The 18838-nt window shown below is 26.4% G+C and overlaps 1 protein-coding gene across 6 annotated transcripts; it reads right to left on the bottom strand.

Annotated features, from left to right (window-relative positions):
* Window positions 1-1909: 1909 nt before the first annotated feature.
* LOC107440024 (transformer 2) lies at window positions 1910-18493 on the bottom strand. 6 transcript variants are annotated; one of them, XM_043043622.2, is made up of 10 exons: window positions 18323-18479; window positions 15613-15788; window positions 14277-14345; window positions 10643-10663; window positions 10383-10548; window positions 10175-10303; window positions 7295-7354; window positions 4552-4667; window positions 2617-2759; window positions 1910-2225 (listed from the first exon to the last, which is right to left on the bottom strand). In XM_043043622.2, exons 1-10 carry the CDS (start codon window positions 18335-18337, stop codon window positions 2200-2202), a joined length of 921 nt encoding a protein of 306 aa, XP_042899556.1. In that variant the 5' UTR covers window positions 18338-18479; the 3' UTR covers window positions 1910-2199. The 6 variants fall into 6 exon arrangements, with proteins under 6 accessions (XP_042899556.1, XP_042899555.1, XP_042899557.1 ...); XM_043043621.2 differs by having other exon boundaries at window positions 14277-14348; window positions 18323-18472; XM_043043623.2 differs by lacking the exon at window positions 10643-10663 and having other exon boundaries at window positions 1951-2225; window positions 14277-14348; window positions 18323-18472.
* Window positions 18494-18838: the final 345 nt, after the last annotated feature.

Genomic DNA, 18838 nt, shown 5'->3' with positions numbered 1-18838 from the left:
CTCAATTTTACATGTATGTGTGGCGATAGATATATCATACCATTATGTCTTAAGTTAAAAGTCATTTGGCCTACAGTAAACGAATGAAATTTAAGTTAATTATCGTATATTTGTAATCTTCTTAGTGAATAATTAAGTTTAACTAAATGACCTATCATTTGAATGACTACTATTTGAAGTCCCAACAACTATGGACATGGGAACTTCCATAGCTACAAGCAGGGATAGAAAAAAATCCAGTAGATTTTACAAAATATAAATTTCATGATAATTGTTGCAAAATATACAAATATTTTAAGTACAGGGAATTTCAGAGATTTTTGTAGTCATCAAAATAGAAAAACTAATATTTTCCACTTATGATTTCACATTAAATGATCTTAAATGTATTACGTTTATTCATAATTTTGAATAGTAAAAGGCATTTTAATTCCTCGAAGTTAGTTAACTGAATTTTATAAATGAGCCACACTTTACTATGTATGAGTAACACTTATTTAAACATTCAAGCAGGCCATAATCTGCAAAAAAAATTCATGTACAAAAACCAGGAGAATTTTTATTAAACAAGTAGACCAGAAGAAACTAGCAAAATCCAGTAGAGTTGAGTATGGATTTCACTATTTATAATTCGTTAAATGCTAAACATTTCAAAAACTGATTTTCAAGGAAAAATACTTATGATTTTGTTACAGATACATCATGCTTGCTATAATCAAAACCATAAATGGGAATAAGGTTCTAATTTGAAATGTAAATTTTAAGTATTATTTTCTTGTAACCTGCAAAAACAAATTTGTATAGTATATAATATGCAGTAAGCTATTTATATAGTTTAATAATCTTGAAATAAATATTTTCTGAAAACATTTTTGAGTAAAAAAAAAATATTTTAACAGAAAAAAAAACATTAAAAATCTATTAAAATATTTTTTATCGTGTAATATTTTATTTAATGCTACAGCATGTTTATATGTTGCTATGTTTTAAGTTCCATTAATTAAATGGCAAATTAATATTATTTACTAATAAACATTGATACCCATTCTATCAATAATAATACTAAATAATAACATTAAACAATGCTGAAGTATGACTTTACTATATTGTGACTGGCAAAGTGGAAACATCTTTTTTTTTTAACCATTTAAAAATGAAAATTGAATGAAATGCATGTAAAATGGTGTAGAATTATTCAGAATTTAATGTTTTCTCACAAAAAATTTCATATTAGGATATTTATTAGGTAAGTAAAAGGTTAAAAGAATACTATTGAATTGTTTATTGAAAACATTAATATCAATAAAAGGCTTTTAAAATATTTAATAATTAACTAAAATATTTTTACAAAATTTAAGAAAATAAAAAACAGTTTAAAAGAGAGAAAGAAAATACCCTCCCCCACACCCTTGTTTTATTGCAAACTGTCTTGCAAAATGAACTGACAGCATTAAAATATTAATAAGCCAGAAAATTTTATCATAATTTAAATAATCTGTATTGCATCTATAGCCGTTATATACACACGAAAAAAATGACAATGTAGTAAGCAACTAAATCCACGAATACATTAATTGCAGCTAATAAAAATTAAATCTTCTTTAAAAAGTTAAGAAACTACAATTTAAAAAAATTTATAAATAACAAATTATTAGTTTTAATGAATATTTAAAGTTAAAGATTCGTAAAATCTCAAACTAGATTAAGATACATTAGACTAAAGAAGAGAAGCTATTACATTTTTAATTTCTTCACTTAATAGCTTTAAATTTAAATTATTTTTTCAAAATATTTACATCCTTATTAAAAAAATTACAAAAATATATGGAAATTAACTTGAGCTTAGGTATTAGAAAGTTGTTTTTTTTTTCTCCTCGTTTGAAAAACTTAAATAGGGAGGCAAATGCGCTTATTTGATGTTTGGTTACTTAAAGCAAACATCAATTAAAAAAATTTCAGAACTTTTTACTTAACTTCAATCTTCCACTTCTAAATAACCTCCACTTCTTTTTTGAAGTCTTCATTTTTGGCTTCATTATTTACCCCTTTCAAAGCCCTTTTTTTCCATTTTTTTCTTTTTTCAATACCTTAAGCTTCACATTTTCGTTATTTCTTAGCTTCAAACCGCATAACTTATATTTTTTTCCTGCTTCTTAAAGAATTTTTTGATTCATTCTTCAAAATTAAGATATTTATTCTTCATAAATGTCTTCTCTTCCAGTGCCCTTAGAAATTAAAATAAAAAACAAGGTCAATATGAGTTCATTTTTAATTTTATTTATAATTTGAAAGAAAACTTTCAAATACAAATGACACAAATTAAGGAAGGGAAGAAAAAATGAACATACAATCTATTACAGATGAATGAATATCAGTTCAAGTAAAAGTTTAACAAAAACTTAAACATACTTAACATTGACTTGTCATATGCATACAATGATAAAATATGAAGGTTAGTCAGTATGAATGTAGACATCAGGTGCTAGTTATTAACTACCAGAATGCATTAATAATAAATTTATCAATAAGCAAATACTGAGATAAATTGCTTTTAATTGTAAGCTAAAAGTTACATTAGATGTTCCTCAAAACTCCATCAGTAGTACCCGTACTTACGGGGTGAATATGAACGAGATCGAGACCTGGAGTATCTATGCCTGTTGTAGTAGGGTGAGGGTGAATGTCCTCTGTAGCCGCCGCCACCGCCGCCTCCACCACCACCTCCTCCTCCCTCTCTATGTCCTCCACTGAACTTAGGACTGAAAGGAAAAATATAATTATTCCTTATTCATTTACCAATACATATTACAATAACAATTCACATACCATACATATTTCTATTTAACATAATTTTTTGAAATAACATTTATAATTAAATTACCTACTAAAGAAGAATATCACGCCTTTATAGAAACCAATTCAACAAAAAACTTTCCTACAAGAACTGGGATACCTGATTTTAAAATTGTGTGAATACAAGTCGCAATATTGGATTTTAAACATGCATGAATACAAATCACAATGTATGATATTTAAATAGAGTGGATACGAATTGCAACACAGAGTGGATACGAATCGCTTATGACTAGCTACTTGATGATACAATATTTTTGGATTAAAAAGAAATATGTCATATTTTAAGACTTATATTAACATTAGTTTAATTACAATATAATAGTATGCACTATATATCAACTTAACAGAAATTATGAAAAAAGAATTACATTAAAAAAATTTGTTCTTCTGGTGTTTTGACGATTTTACGTGTCTGACTATCAGTTTTACAACCATGCGCTATGCTAGTCATTTTTACATACGTTGCAGCACACATCACGTACTCCAAAATTTGATCTAGAAATAAATGAAAATTCAAGAGAATAGGACTCCTTAAAGGCTTGTTTGTATTGTTTTCGTTCAGCCATAATGAATTAATAAGATTATTCTAATGAGCAAACCAATTGCTGTTTTGCTTTTATACAAGCCATTTCCTTTTAATGTTTGCTTTCGCGCTGGCAAACAGGAAGTCACCTGATAATGGGAAGCGCTCTGGCAACATAAGCTGAATTCCTTCTCATTGGTCAGAATTCAGGAACAGGCCTAGAAGTGACTCAGAGCAAAAATATAATAGGAAATATAGGAATTCATTTAAGAAATTATAGGAATTTTATAGGAATGTTTTGAAAATAATATAAGAATCCCTAATATTTTGTTTAAAAAATATAGATTCAAAATTTGCATAGAACATGTACAACTTTTATTTATGTGTTATTCAAAACTAATGTTATGAAAAAACATTTCTACAAAACCCTATCTTGGCTNAATCTTGTGACAGTGGAAGCAAGATAACGAAATAATTTTTAAAAAAAACTTATGACTAGCTACTTGATGATACAATATATTTGGATTAAACAGAAATGTCATATTTTAAGACTTATATTAACATTAGTTTAATTACAATATAATAGTATGCACTATATATCAACTTAACAGAAATTATGAAAAAAGAATTACATTAAAAAAATTTGTTCTTCTGGTGTTTTGACGATTTTACGTGTCTGACTATCAGTTTTACAACCATACGCTATGCTAGTCATTTTTACATACGTTGCAGCACACATCACGTACTCCAAAATTTGATCTAGAAATAAATGAAAATTCAAGAGAATAGGACTCCTTAAAGGCTTGTTTGTATTGTTTTCGTTCAGCCATAACAAATTAACAAGATTATTCTAATGAGCAAAAAAATATTGCCATAAACCAATTGCTGTTTTGCTTTTATACAAGCCATTTCCTTTTAATGTTTGCTTTCGCGCTGGCAAACAGGAAGTCACCTGATAATGGGAAGCGCTCTGGCAACATAAGCTGAATTCCTTTTCATTGGTCATAATTCAGGAGGAATTAAGACTTGTTATAGGAAATTTAAAAATGAAGACTGAAATTTTTAAAATTTCTAAAGCAAATTCAAATAGAGGTTAATTGAAGTAAATCTGTGTATAAAATTTAACATAAATTTTGATACATTAAAATGAACACAGAAATCTGGTAACTTACTATGTAGGTTTACCCATATATATACCAGGAGTGGGCGTGTGAGCTCTTTTAGTTATAGAAAAATCAACACGGATTTTTCTACCATCGATTTCTGTCCCATTGCACCTTTCTTTTGCCTGAAAACATATAGAAAGTCCATGAAATTTAACAAAATAAAAATTCACAATTAAAGAGGAAGTGATCTTTAATAATCCCATAATAATGTTCCCATTTCAAGAATGGAAGAAAAGAAAAAAAAATTCACAAGATAAAATAAATATTTTTTTTCTTTGTAAAAATAAATATTTTTTTTCTTTTTAAAAATAAATATTTTTTTCTTTTTAAAAATAAATTTAACTAGTGTGTCGATTAGCTAAAATTTCAAATAGTTGTAAGAGAAAAGTTTTTTAAATACATCATACCATATAACAAACAAGAAAAAGTAATAAAAATGATGGATGATGGTGTCAAGAGTGTCTTACAGTTGATACTTGGTACACCTGGAGCGAGATTTATTAAACATAGTCAGGGAAGACACAAGGCTTTCAAAATTCCTGGTCCCTGGGACCCATGACTTTTAAAAAAATGGGTCCTTTACATAAATTTTTAAACAAATATAATCTTTCTGAAAAATACTTAATAGATTATTAGTACATGAATTATAACAATATATACCGAGGATGCATACCAATTTATTTTTTGAGTCCCAATTTTTCGATTTTATTAAAATGTTTCGATATCAAAGATTAAAAAGTCGGGAAATTTATAAACTTTCTTCAAAAATTTACGCGTCCCGCGGGACGCGTAGCGATCATTTTTTTGCGTCCGATTTCAATTTTTTGCGTATTTTACGCGCTATAGCGCGTAAATGTCTTCACTGCATAGTCAATGAATATTTTTAATTAATGAATTCTACTTAAAAATAATACAATTTATTAAAAACTTAATACACAATTTTGACTTTAAATCATGTCAAACAAATATATATATATATATAAACACACAATATGGGACCCCTAATTGGGAATCCTGAAATTCGGCACTCTATCCAATAAAAAAAAAAAAAAAAAGAATTTTCTTAAGAAATTTTTATTGATAAGAGAAAAAAAAAATCAGTTATATTCTCCTTTTATACGGAATTTTATTTCTATTCTGATGAAGTACGTAACTTTATTATTTTTTAAAAATAAAAAAGCATGATATAAAAAATAATAAAATTGTGACAAACAAAACATCTTTTCCTGAAGCATTTTAAAATAAAGTGAAAGGGAAATATAAAAACACCTGCATTTGCTATAAACAAAATAAAGAAATGCAAATTGGGAGAAACTGATCAATCAATCTTGACAGCTGTACAAGTGCTCTACTACATTTCCCTCTCCAATTTGACCATAAATTGCCCACACCCAGTTGACATTGAAACTACCACTTGGGGTACAAAATGAATTCTATTCCTTTTGAGGTTTTTTTTAATTCAATTTAAATTATACTCTGTCTCACTTCAAGTTATCGTTATTAGTTCTTTGCTTGTTTTTTGTAGTTATTCATTGTTAGTTTCTTAGCATTAATTGTTATTTTTGAGTAGTTCCTTGTTAACTTAAAAATATTCAACTTCCTAACTTAAAAATACAGACACATTCTCACAAACAGAGTAAAAAAAGAAAATTTAAAAATAAGAATAGAACATAACTATTTTTAAGTTAAAACTAAGCCTAACTAACTGATTAATTATTACCATTAACTGAAGCCTAAGTAATCTCATACTACAGATAAGGGATAGCGTCATGAGCTATGTGTGATCAACAAAACAGCTAAGAAAAGGCCGGTCGACTACTCACAGACTATGACGTTATCAACATAAATTGAATGCACAAGAATAATATTTGAATGCTATGCCACCACCAAAAACGGGTCTCACATGATTGAAAAACTAAATTATTAGAATAAAAAAATATTTCATATTTAAACTATTAGAATGAAAAAAATATTTCAGATTCAACTAGAAAAACTCTAGCAGTTTTATTTTATTGCAATAACAAATTATTTTGTAAGCACAACATTTTTGTTACTTTACATTAGTAACATATATATTTGTCATTATTGAAAGTATCTTGCAGAAAGATATTTGTGGTAAAGAGGTTTGTTCCAGATAGTCCAAAAACAAGCCATAGGTGTGACTGATGGGTGATTTGTGGGCTATTGCAAAAAGAAAAAATTTATGGACAAATTTTAAGGAAAAAATTTTTTAAAATATAGTTATTTTACTGTGGTACGTTTAGATAAAGAAAATTTGGTTTAAGGAGGATCCCATAAATTTCATAGGTAAGAAAATTTATAGATTTCTGGAATTACAATTGCATTATTTACTTCATAAATGAACTTTTAGCACGTTTCTTTTCCCTAAAACATAATAATCCGAAATATAGCATTTCATTCATAATAAAATTCTAATTGACACTTTTAAAACTATAAGTGAATATAATATAAGCATGTGAAAAAATAATTTAACCATAAGATAATTACAAACGAATCAGTGAAATTTTTTGTTTTGTTCCTGCTTCATGAATTAACAACTGATTAATCTACTTTTTTTAGTCATCGTGAAGCGAAAAACAAGTGATACAGATTTTGGAAGTACTGTAGTTTAAAGTAGGCACACCATAATAAATCAGAAAAAAAGTAAGACAACACTCCAATATAAGTACCCATATATTTAGTAATCAATTAATGTGACTAATTTTAAGGTAAAAATAGATTCACATACCAGTTTGGCATCATCAGTGTCTTCAAAATAGACAAAGGCAAAACCCCTGGATCTTCCACTCTATAAGGGAAAATTTTAGTGAAACATAAAATTTATCAGCAACCGATATAATAATATAAATACAAAACACCTAAAAACTGATTGAACTCATACCAATCAAAGACAGAACTGTAAATTCAGAAGAAATTGGCATAATGTTGTGATCACATAAATGTGCATAAGTATAAAAAATAGAGGGCATTAAAATTATATTTGAAAACACATTTTATTATGCAAGTGGGGATAAAAAAAAATTAATGAATAAAAAAAAAATTAAAACTTATAGTTACAAGATTTTAAATTATCACAAAAATTTCTTATTGTACAAATAAATAAAATTTATAAAAATAACAAATAAACAAAATGGTAATACTTAAGTTTTTAGATATATTAAAACTACAATTATACATCATTTCTAACATCAATGATTTGTATTAGTACAGATTTATGTAATGGTTGAAATTTTAATTTTGAAAGAAATTCTTTTCATAATAACCTCTTAAATTTTGGAATTTTTCTTTATTTTTGAAATTTGCACAAAATTTTGATAATTTCAGAACATTAAATGTATTATGACAAAAATTATTACAATTCAATAGTACTTTTAACAGATTAGTAATTTAGGGACACAAAAACAAAGCTAAGAAAAAAAAAGCATTTTCACTTTTGTAATTTTTTCTTTTTTAAAGTGTAGTAAATATAGTTATACAGCAACTTACTACTGAATAAAAAAAGTACTACCTAAGCAAAGATCATAAATAAAGAAATGTGCGACACTAAATTCTATACTTATTTAGAATCAATGTTCTAGTTTGGGCAAATTTGAACCAGCCCTTATTGCCTTTTCTGCAAAATAGATGGGCAGTTGTTTTATCCTCTTTCCAGGAGAAAGATGTATCACGAGCATACTTTTGATATTGATTCAAATATCGTCAATATCATCTAAGTATAATTTATAGCGCAATGTCTAAGTCATACTTTTACAGCTATACTAGTTGGCAGATACATTAAATCACAGGGTGCATAGGAAATTTTTTTTTACAAAAAAAAAAGCCCTGTAAGCCCTTTGTAAGCAAAGCAAAAATACTTTTAAGCACTAAAAACTATCATGCACCCATAATTTCATGACATTCCTTTCATCGAAAGTTCTGCAGATACAAATTTCGAAAGAGCAAATTTAGAATTTTTGCCTACTAACATGAACAATTTTAAATATTCAATTGCATTCTATTCTTTATACTATACTTTAAATATCTTTTCTTTATATTATACTTTATATTAAAAATTCATTCAATTATGTGAAAAGAATTGAAGAAAATACCAAAATTAGTTTTTAGAATTAGAAATAAAAATTTATAAATGCATACACAACAAAAATATTTATAAGACTATTTTTTTGATCATACTGCATTTATGTCGTACAATTTTAAGTGAGCACTAAATAAATTCATATTACAAATATAATTTTTTGTATGACCTTTTAATTTATTATAAAAATCTGTCATTTTAGTCAATACTTTTTTTAATTTAATAATTAAAAAACAGTTTGAATAATTTCAATTTGAAAACAGAATGAGTAATGCATATGAACATTTCTGATAGAAGTAAATTATATCGACCTAACATATTAATTTAACAATTCTGAGACTATTGAATTGTTAACTTAAAATGCTTTTTCAATCAAATGATAAAGAGAAATACTTAATGCTTAAGAAATGACCAATTTGAATCATTTGATAAATATTAAAAGGGTCCCCCAATTTATACTTTTAAAATCGTGCACCTAAAATTTAGCGTGTTTTTTTTATAGATGTTAGGTTGAATTTTAAAAGATAGAAGATGAATCTTGAAAATGAGTTTATCCAATGCTATGAGTGAAGTGAGAATCCTTATGTGAACAGTGCTTATTGAATCCAGATGCAAACTTAAAAGTAGTGCATCAAACATGTAAAACAACTGGCTCTTCTGTATGATTCAGACATAGGTGCACTGAAATGGACAGCAGTTAAACACTGCTGTGAAAGCAACACTTTTTGCATGATTCACAGAGAAGCAGCATGGCAAAGAAAAATATCTAGCAAAAAAGAAATAAATGAAGCACTTTTTACAAACACATGAATATAAATTGAATATTTCGAAGATTCAACAGAATATTGGTTCCAATAATGTTCCTCTTGTAATTAAATTACATTTGAAAGAATTACCATTTTATTAGACACATTTTACTCCCAATGTTATTGAATAACTAACTGCATTGAAAGTGTAGGAGAATAATCTTCTGTTAGTTAACATTTCAAAAAGTTTTTGATATTTCAATTCACACAACTCTGATGAACTAGTTCTGTTGCAATTGAAATGACATATTTGTTTCTTATATCAGAATGAAAAATTAAATTAATTATTTTGTTTTTAACACAAATATTTAATACTTTAAATGAATCAAATAAAATTTTAAATGATGCAAACTGTCAATATAAGCAAACAGAAATTTTTGTGTTTTATTTAGTAACTAAATTATTTATTATATATTACAAGTCTTTAACTTAAAACATGTTAATTTAAAAACCACTGTTACCATTTTCCCCACTGTCCAGTCCAGACAAAAATTTTATTTTGTTGCTAAAAATCCAAATCTGCTTGCTAGCAATCACTTTTGACAGTGACATGTCTATACATAACAGATTGAAAACGGGAAAAATTAAGATTTTTTGCATTTTTAATTCTTCTTCTTATCAAACAGTTTTTATATATATACAATGGCTTAAGGAAGAGGAATTTTTTTTATATATATTGGCTGGAAATAAGGAAAGAAAGCTGAAAGACAAACCGCACTGTATTTACCTGAGCATCATAGACTACTTGTACATCTTCAATAGGACCATATTTACCAAACACATCTCTAAGTTCTCGCTCTTGAGTATAAAGACTAAGTCCAAAAATTCCTAAGCAACGACTAGGCTCAGGATTGTCCTATTTCAAAAGAATTCAGTATACTATTTGGAATAGAATGACAAAAGACAAAAAAAATTTACTTATGGCAAAAACTTACCCGATTTCCAACATGCCTTCTCCTACTGGACATGGGAGAACGATTATACCTTGATGAGGAATAACGCCCTCCTTTACCCTCATACTTGCCATAATAACGATCTTCATAATATGAGTTACGTGGACTATACCGAGGAGAATAGGATCGTCTTGCAGAATAAGAACGGCTAAATTAAGAACATTACTAAAAGTTAATAAAAATATAAATTTTAAACACAACATACAAAACGAATTTAGAAATCAAAATGTTTCGCTACTCACCTACGACTTCTGCTTCTAGAGCTAAATAGGGAAAAAATTACAAACTTACTTTGAATATACATTACAAAAAAAAAAACAGATATAAGAATTTAGTTTGATGTCTTTATTACATTATCTCATAAGATTAAAACATTTTAAATACTAATTTTTTTATTAATTTTTAAACCTATGGAATCTTATCCATTCTCTCAGAACTCTTACGACCAAAAATACAAAAAACATTTCTCACTGAAATACACGTACCTTTCATGTTCAACTTTACTTTTAAAAATAACATGTGTAGTGTTATTATGCAATAAGTAAATTTTTTGATCTTTAAATGAGTTTTTTTATTCAGCCTTATTTTATTTTTATTTAGTTATGTCGACACTGGTTAAAAATAATAAATTGTATGAACTATAAATGTGACTAGAAGGGCAAATAAGACTAAAGGAATTTACTGGGCAATATTCAAAAAGAAAAAAAAAATTACCAGAAAGAATTCGTTGATAAAAAAAATAATAAAATTATATAAACATATAATTGAAGTTAAATCTTAATCAACATAAGAACATTTTTGAGGACAAAAAACCAATATGTTAGCAACCATTTAAAACTAATTATGGGAAAGATAAGCACCAATAAGATTGCAAATCTTAATTAAGCAATTAAATTTCCCCCCCCCTCTTTCTCTCTATATATACAGTGAAACCTCCGTTAAGCGGACATTCATGGAACTAAAAAAATTTGTCCGTTTATGAGAGTTGTCCGTTTACAGGAAGGGTACCCTAATAACGAAATTTAACACCGTAAATTTTTTTTAGAATATTCTCAAAGATGTAGAAATAATTATAATAATATCTACAAAGATACTGTAAATATCTACAAGAATATTTATTTAAAGAATAAGAAAGATAAAAGAATATATAAAGAAGTTTGATATAAATACATAATTCTGGATGCAGCTACAGATAAATAAATATAATTTTCCTATTAGCATAGATACTCAAGTTAGACATATGATACCAAATAGGAGCGTACTGTCCTCAGTCCGTTTCAATNGTTAAGCGGACATTCATGGGACCAAAAAATTTGTCCGTTTATGAGAGTTGTCCGTTTACGGGAAGGGTACCCTAATAACGAAATTTAACACCGTAAATTGTTTTTAGAATATTCTCAAAGATGTAGAAATAATTAAATAATATCTTCAAGGATACCGTAAATATCTACAAGAATATTTATTTAAACAATAAGAAATATATAAAAGAGATAAAAAAGAAGTTTCTTTATATATTCTTTTTTATATAATAAATATAAAAAAAGAATATATAAAGAAGTTTGATATAAATACAAAATTCTGGATGTAGCTACAGATAAATAAATATAATTTTCCTATTAGCATAGAAACTCACGTTAGACATATGATACCGGGGAATTAAAAATAGACATATGATACGGGAGTGTCCGCTTTGCGGAGAATGTACGTAATGGTTTATTCATAGAAGATTCCCGGGGAATTAAAAATATGTCCGTATTGAGAGGCGTCCGTTTTGCAGGAGTGTCCATAACAGGAGGTTTCAATGTATATGGTATTGAGTGGCTCAATCTGTTTTTTTTTTAAAAATAATTACTTTATTTTATCATCTAAAAAAAATTTTTTTAAATCAAAATTATAATTCATTTAACTATTATTCAAAAAAGTTATTGTGTGATTTAAATAAAAGTTATTTATAAAAGCATATTCAACAAGACATAATATATTGATACACAATATATTGATAAATATTATTGATCATACTGATTTTATAAAGATATATTGAGAATTAAGTAAACTAAGAAAACTTTAATAAATCCACATTGCTAATGTAAATTAGTGAATGACCATATTGAATTTTTATTAAAATTTGTTACTTGGTTGAATGTTTCACCTAATGAAATTACAAAAAATTCAATAATTTTGAAAGGATAATACAATGAGTATTTCAGCTGAACATTCTGGTCAGAAGTAAATTATTCTATGGTCCCTACATTCAATATTTAACAAATCTGTTCACAAAGTTAAAATCAAAAGGTTAAGTATTAAAGTGCAGGGTTTGCATTAGGTGTTGTTAAGTTTTTAAGTGTCGCAACAGCGTATAAAAAAATATTGGGACTCTCATAATTATCAGATTTCATACATACATCTATAACCTAAATTTACGAATTTTTTTTTTAAATTTTTAAAAAAAAAAATTTAAAAACTGACCACAGGTTGAACACTTAGAATTAGCAGGTTGAACACCCCTAGAATATAAAATCGATATCTGAATAAGAGTTGAATTGTTCTCATTAAACCTTACGGTAACACATAGATTTAATGTTCCCTTCTACTCATTTTATTAAAATGATACATAATTGATATTACTTTTAAACACTATCCTACCTTTATTAAAAGGCAATTTATTCTCAGTTTTGGATACTTCAAAGCAGGGTTCGTGATTTTTTTGATTCAAATACACTGTAAGAACTTTGATTTATGACTAAAGAAACTTTATAAATGTTTAATCTAAATTAAATTAATATTAAAACTATATTATTAGAATATTTTAGAAGCTCTAACTACCTAAAACAACTTTTCATTATAATACATAGCTTTGTAACCATTTGAAACAAATGCATGATTGAAATTTAAAGACTAGATGAAATAGAGAATTTAAAGAATACTTCAACTTTTAAAACAATGTTTCAATTACCAAAGCATAATTTTAATTTAAAATTGTGAATTCTTTTTTTTTTTTTTTTTTTTTTTTTTTTTTTTGGTTTTTGAAATTAAAAAATAAATGTAACAGTGTTTATAAATGTAGTCATTCATCAAAAAATAAATTATCTTTATAAATATTTAATCTATATATTTTGATAGTAAAATATTCATTTTTAATCCTACATCAAAATAGATAAGCTAAAAAAAATTTTTTTTTTAAATCTATGTTCTCATTAAAAAAAAAATTTCACATAATTTCTTTATAGAAAATCTGATAACATCAAAGATAATGTAAACATATTATGAGAAAAAAATCTTAAATGTTTATTTTAATCTGTACTTTCAATCTCAAGAATCAAAAGATTTTTTAAAAATGTAATTTCAAATGTGTTGGATTTTAACACATGCCAAGAAAGAAAGTAATTTCGTTAGCTAAAATTAATTAATGCAGCAATTCATTTAAAATAAATTTTAAAACTTTAACAGTATCAATAATTCAAAACACTGTTTTTTTAACTTTTTAAATCAATATATATATTATAAAAAATCAGTTTATTTAGATCAATGATTTTTTTAAAAAAAATAATTTGATTTCAATCATGATTTAAATCAAGCTGATTTAAATCAACAAACCCTGCTTCAAAGTATTTAGGCAAACAGCATATTGCATAAAAATATATAAAAATATTATTTTAAGGTTAATATCAGCCCAAATATTAAGGTACATTTGTTATAATGTTCAACATCAGATGCATGTTTTAGAAATGAAGGATTGAATAATTAAAAAAATACCTTAATAAAATTTAAATTAAACAATGAAAAAATATTAAGCAATTTCAATCTTCATAAATATCAGAACAGAAACTCAAATTAGCAATCATTGTAAATATACAAAAAGAGAAAAGTACAACTTACCTTCTACGTCGAGGACTGCGAGAGCGTGAACGACTGTAATGCTTATATCTATGATGGCCTCTAGAATGGCTTCTAGGACAAAGAATGAAATTAGTACAAACCCATAACTTCATTCTTCAGTTCAAGTAAATTGAAATTATACTGAATCTATTAAACACGAAACGTAAATAACATTTCACACTGCTTATTTTGTTTACTTCATTGTTACTGATATTCAAAAATTGTCCTAAAAATGAGACAGGGTACTTGTGACTAAAATAAGTGCAACTTAAGATTTGAATCGGACTAATTTAGCTATTTTATTAATGTTACAAATAAATTTATTGAACAAAAATGTAAAAAAATTATATTTATATGGGCAAATATCAGTATTTCCTTTAAGGGCGTCATATGCACTGCAATAGAGATCAGGTTAGGCTAGTATAAATAGATATTATATATTTAAATACTATACACACGTCACATGCATTAAACTGGCTATTTTTAATTTTAACTGATAATAAATTTCTTTCAAATAGTTCTTTACAGTAAATATTTCATACTTTATTCCAAAAAAGGCATTTTTAAGACAAGTGTGCTTTGTAGTTAAATAATGCTTAAATTAAAGAATACTTTGAATGATAAAATAAATGAAAAAATAGAAAAATAGAATTCCTCTGTAATCAATAACATTGGTTTCTGTTCCTTTTTTTCTTTTCTCCTTTCGATTTGAAGAATTAACAGTGCAGGTATGAAGATAACCCAAGGATAAATATAACCAAAGGATAAAAATAACCAAAACAAACAGGATAGCAGGATAAAAATAAGCAGGATAAAAGTCAGGAGGTATTCCTATTTAATAAAAATACTAAACAATGAACGAATGAAAAGAACAATAAAACATTCATAATTTAGGTCAAAAATGTGCCTACAGCTTGATACAAACATAATACATTTTCAGCTTCATTTATTATACGGTTTAAAATTAGGCATGTGATCGCTGAGAGAAGAAATTTTTTTTCACTATGAGTATTTTTTTCCAAGTAATTAATTTTTTATTCCTTTTATACATAAAAGATATTTGAAAGATTTTATGCACCAAACATTTTCTAAAACTAAAGAGAGGAAGAAAAATTTTTATGATCTTTTTTCTGACAAACACATAAAATAAAATATATATTTCGTAAATAAGTACAATCCTCCTTTTTTAGACAATAGACAATTCTTAAAAATAAATCCATTTCCAGAAAACAGATGACCTAATATTAGACTCTGAATATAAAACTATATGATCACTCGCAGCTTTTGTTAATTGTCAACGTAATCAATGCTTTAAAAAATATGCAAATTCGCAAACCTAGATCGTGAGTATGATCTTCTGCGACGAAAAGAATGTGATCTTGATCTACTACGACTCTGTGAATGGGTACGTCTCTCTTCTTCTATCTGAGGTGAAGGTGATCCTTCTGCAGATGGCGTTTTTTCTTCTAGTGACTGGCGATCAGAGCTATTCCCAATACCATCATTGCTGTTCTGTGGAACAATAAATTAATTAGTAAACAGACAAATTCAAATATTTCACAAAAAGTAAGACATTGTGGATGAATTTTTCTTTCTTCAAATTAAATTTGAAGTATTCAAAATCATTTTTAATTTAAAGTACAAAGAAAACTTGACTAAAAAAATTTTTTTAACTTCTTTGTAACCTTTTTTTGTTAGTTGTCTATAAATATTTTTCAATGCAAAAATTTAAGAATTTTTAATACCAATTTCTAACTAGCAATTCACCGAATAAATTTGCTTGCTTTGCAATAGTATTTTTTTTTTAAATATTAGCATCTTTTTTCAGCTAGCATTGCATAAATGCTATATAAAAAGATATACTGTGATAAATAGGGTAGGTGTAGTAGTGACATAGGCAATTAAAAGAAGATTTATTGTAAAGGAGGGAGGCCTGAGCAGTCGCCAGGTAGTCGGGACCCTGTCGGTCTTGATTTCTTTTAGGTTTCTTAGCCAATAATCTGCGGGTGGGGATCTAGCTAGCACCCTCGTTGGAGAAGGACCCCAACCAATGGAAANGCTTATGGAATTATTTTTGTCTCTTTATAGAATCAAAAGATTTAACACAATTAAAAAGTTAAAAATTTTAAAGAATATCTTAATAAACAGGATTTTTTACTAACATTCTTACTGATTATGGTTAAATCATTTTACATAATACATATCTCTCAAATTTCTAGATGTAAATTTTGTATTGATAAAAAGCAAGGGAAAAAGAGATGAAAAAACTAATTTTTCTTTTTGCTTATATAAAACAAAAAAATTTAAAATAACAGATTAAGTGGCAAATTTAAAGTAATTAATAATCTACTAAAAAGTATTTCACACAAATAGATCTAATACTGTTTAATATTAATTAGAAACTATTAATATTTTGATGAACACAAAAATATTCAATTTTGCTCATAAATTTATTACTAGAAACTTATTATTAAACTAATCCTTTAAACAAATATTTTTTGTCTAATTATTATATTATCTAATTATAACAGTTAATTTTTCTCAAAAATGGAATGAATAAAAAGGCAATGTTTTTTAAAGGCATGGCGGTTTATTTTCATAAAAATGGCAATAGAGTGCATTTAGAAGGGCTGGCCACCCGTCTAAAAATACTTAGGGAGAACACTACATATTTATAATAGCTAATAATTATCCTTCCACCAAAATTTGGGGGCTTTGACAGCTGTCAAAAAAGGAATCGTTAGACATCGCAGTTAAAGCCAAACAAAACAGCGAATTTGCAAAAAATTTTCAACCCTGAACTGAACTCAGAACAAATTAATCAATAGTTTAAATAGGTGAAGAGGTAATTATAGAATATTAATAACATTATTTAATAAACACTGTTACATTTTTTAATAAACACTAAAAAATTTAGAGAAGATCTAAAGAAATATCTATTATGCTCCTTCAAATAAACAAAAATATTATCTTACATTGAATAGAACAAAATGTATTACTTAAGATAAATAAATAGGTAAAGAACTTTCAGTGTGTAGATCTGTTACCACTATTTAAACTAGTTTTTAAATCAGCTTATACTTTCTTAGTAACTTTAAGAAAAAACAAAATATCTATGCTGCATCATTGTTCCTTGAATTAATAACAATACTTTTCTAATAATAATTCGCTGTTTTATAAATGAGCATAGTAAAGAGAAAAAAATGCACACATTATTAACATGAAACTTGTAATACACGAATCTTCAAAAATTTTTGATTTTAAAAGGATGATTTAAATATGTCAATTTAGACACAGAAAGAAACATAATACAAAGGTTCTTACTTTTTAATACAAATAAACAAGATTTTACAAATTCAGAGCCATTTAAATTTATACAATTTCCTGTCCAATTGGCAATGGTCTGAAAAACACCCATGTATACCATAAAACTTAATATGAGATTCTTCCCTTAGATCAATGTATTACATTTGGATTACAATAAACATATATGCACAATAAGTAGCAATGGTGAAACAAATTACTGTTTAGATAAACAAAGCAAATGCCAAAATCATGAAAAAAAATACATGCTATATTGATTCTTCTGAAAAACTCAACAGAAAAGGGATATGCCAATGACTTGTTTTTAGGATATAAATCAGGAGTTAATACAATTACACCAATGCAAATATTAATTAAGGATACTGCGTTTAACTATGTCATTTCATATTTATCTATGTAGTAAATATGGTATTAAAAGTTCAAGTGTTAATTATTAAACGAAGTGTTTAGGGCAAAATATGTGTTTTAGAATCCTTCCTATGAATTATAAATATTCTATTTGAAATACTTAAGTGTTTAAATAAATTGATTTTTAAAAAATGCTGAAATTAATTAACACAAAATTCGTCGAAAAACAAAATTTTTTCATACTTTTAAAACAACTTATAAAGCAAGGAATCATAATTATCAGCAGAATTTGTCAACTTGCAACAAAAATTTATGATCACTTTAAAACAAGCAAAAACAATAGTTTTAAAACAAGATGTGGGATTTTAACTTACCTCTCTATCACTCATTTTTTTTAATAAAAGAATTTAATACAGAGAATTTTTAAAAAGAACTTTCCACTTGTATTATACCGGCGAATCCTCAACAATGGAAAATAAACTCTTCAGAAAATGGCGTCACGCGGGATAGTGAGTTTTCTTCAGAAATGGCAGGACCGCAGAAAAGTTTATCTGCAAAATGAAAAACCTACCCTAATTTTAATTCAACTATGTCTAAATATAATAAAGAATTTAAAACATATAATTAATTTTTTATCAAGATAATTTATAATATTTGGTATATTTAATATTATTTTTTTAGCAAAAATATTGAAGTTGTAGTTGTTACACGAAACGAAATTTCCCACTGAAATAACTTCTAAACTCAACTACTGTTATTTATTTTTTTCGGCTGAAACTGTCTTGGCAGCCGAGAATCTTTTATGTAAACCCTAGAAATCTGTAGTATGATTGCATCAGAAATTGTGAAGCGTCGAGGCTGTTCTCACGCCAAGTTTCGTGTGGGTTGTA

The sequence above is a fragment of the Parasteatoda tepidariorum genome, chromosome 7, assembly GCF_043381705.1.
Source record: "Parasteatoda tepidariorum isolate YZ-2023 chromosome 7, CAS_Ptep_4.0, whole genome shotgun sequence".
Lineage (NCBI taxonomy): Eukaryota > Metazoa > Arthropoda > Arachnida > Araneae > Theridiidae > Parasteatoda > Parasteatoda tepidariorum.
This window is presented reverse-complemented; position numbering and strand designations above follow the sequence as displayed.

Coding starts and splice junctions, on each gene's coding strand:
- LOC107440024 (XM_043043621.2), bottom strand. Junction 4,668..7,294: donor ACACTGATGATGCCAAACTG/GTATGTGAATCT, acceptor ATATGTTTTCAG/GCAAAAGAAAGGTGCAATGG. Junction 2,760..4,551: donor TATATGGGTAAACCTACATA/GTAAGTTACCAG, acceptor TTTTCCTTTCAG/TCCTAAGTTCAGTGGAGGAC.